The following is a 458-nucleotide window of genomic DNA, read 5'->3' on the forward strand; positions in this document are numbered from 1 at the left end:
TATATATATATATATATATATATATATATGTTCATATAGGATATATATTTATTCCTTTCCTTTAAATTATAGCTAGAAAGATCGAGGAACAACGACAGTACTACAAAGGTATGTACCTTTCTCTGCATATCATAATTTGTATGTAGCTTATTTTACTTCTTGCGTTTTATCATATATATATATCTATCTATATATGTATGTATATATAAGTGTGTGTGTGTGTTTGTGTGTGTGTCTGTATGTCTGTGTGTGTCTGTGTATACACGTGTGCAGTGTCGTATGGATATTTATATTTATACATATGTATATATATATTTATATATATATATACATATATATGTGCATATATAAATACGTAGATATTTATACATATAACTTATGTGTTCTCACGTATGTATGTATGAATGTATGTATGTATATATGTATGTATGTATGTATGTATATGTATATATATATAT

The 458-nt window shown here is 24.2% G+C and overlaps 1 protein-coding gene across 3 annotated transcripts in view; it reads left to right on the plus strand.

Moving 5' to 3' along the window:
* The window catches only part of LOC106874739 (uncharacterized), an 18,084-nt gene that overhangs the window by 13,947 nt on the left and 3,679 nt on the right, over positions 1-458 (plus strand). For all 3 annotated transcript variants that reach the window (XM_014922574.2, XM_052974440.1, XM_014922575.2), the window contains one exon: positions 73-108. In XM_014922574.2, coding sequence (XP_014778060.1) covers positions 73-108 — 36 coding nt within the window. The remainder of the gene's footprint in view (positions 1-72; positions 109-458) is intronic.

This window comes from Octopus bimaculoides, chromosome 18 (assembly GCF_001194135.2).
Source record: "Octopus bimaculoides isolate UCB-OBI-ISO-001 chromosome 18, ASM119413v2, whole genome shotgun sequence".
Classification (NCBI taxonomy): Eukaryota; Metazoa; Mollusca; class Cephalopoda; order Octopoda; family Octopodidae; genus Octopus; species Octopus bimaculoides.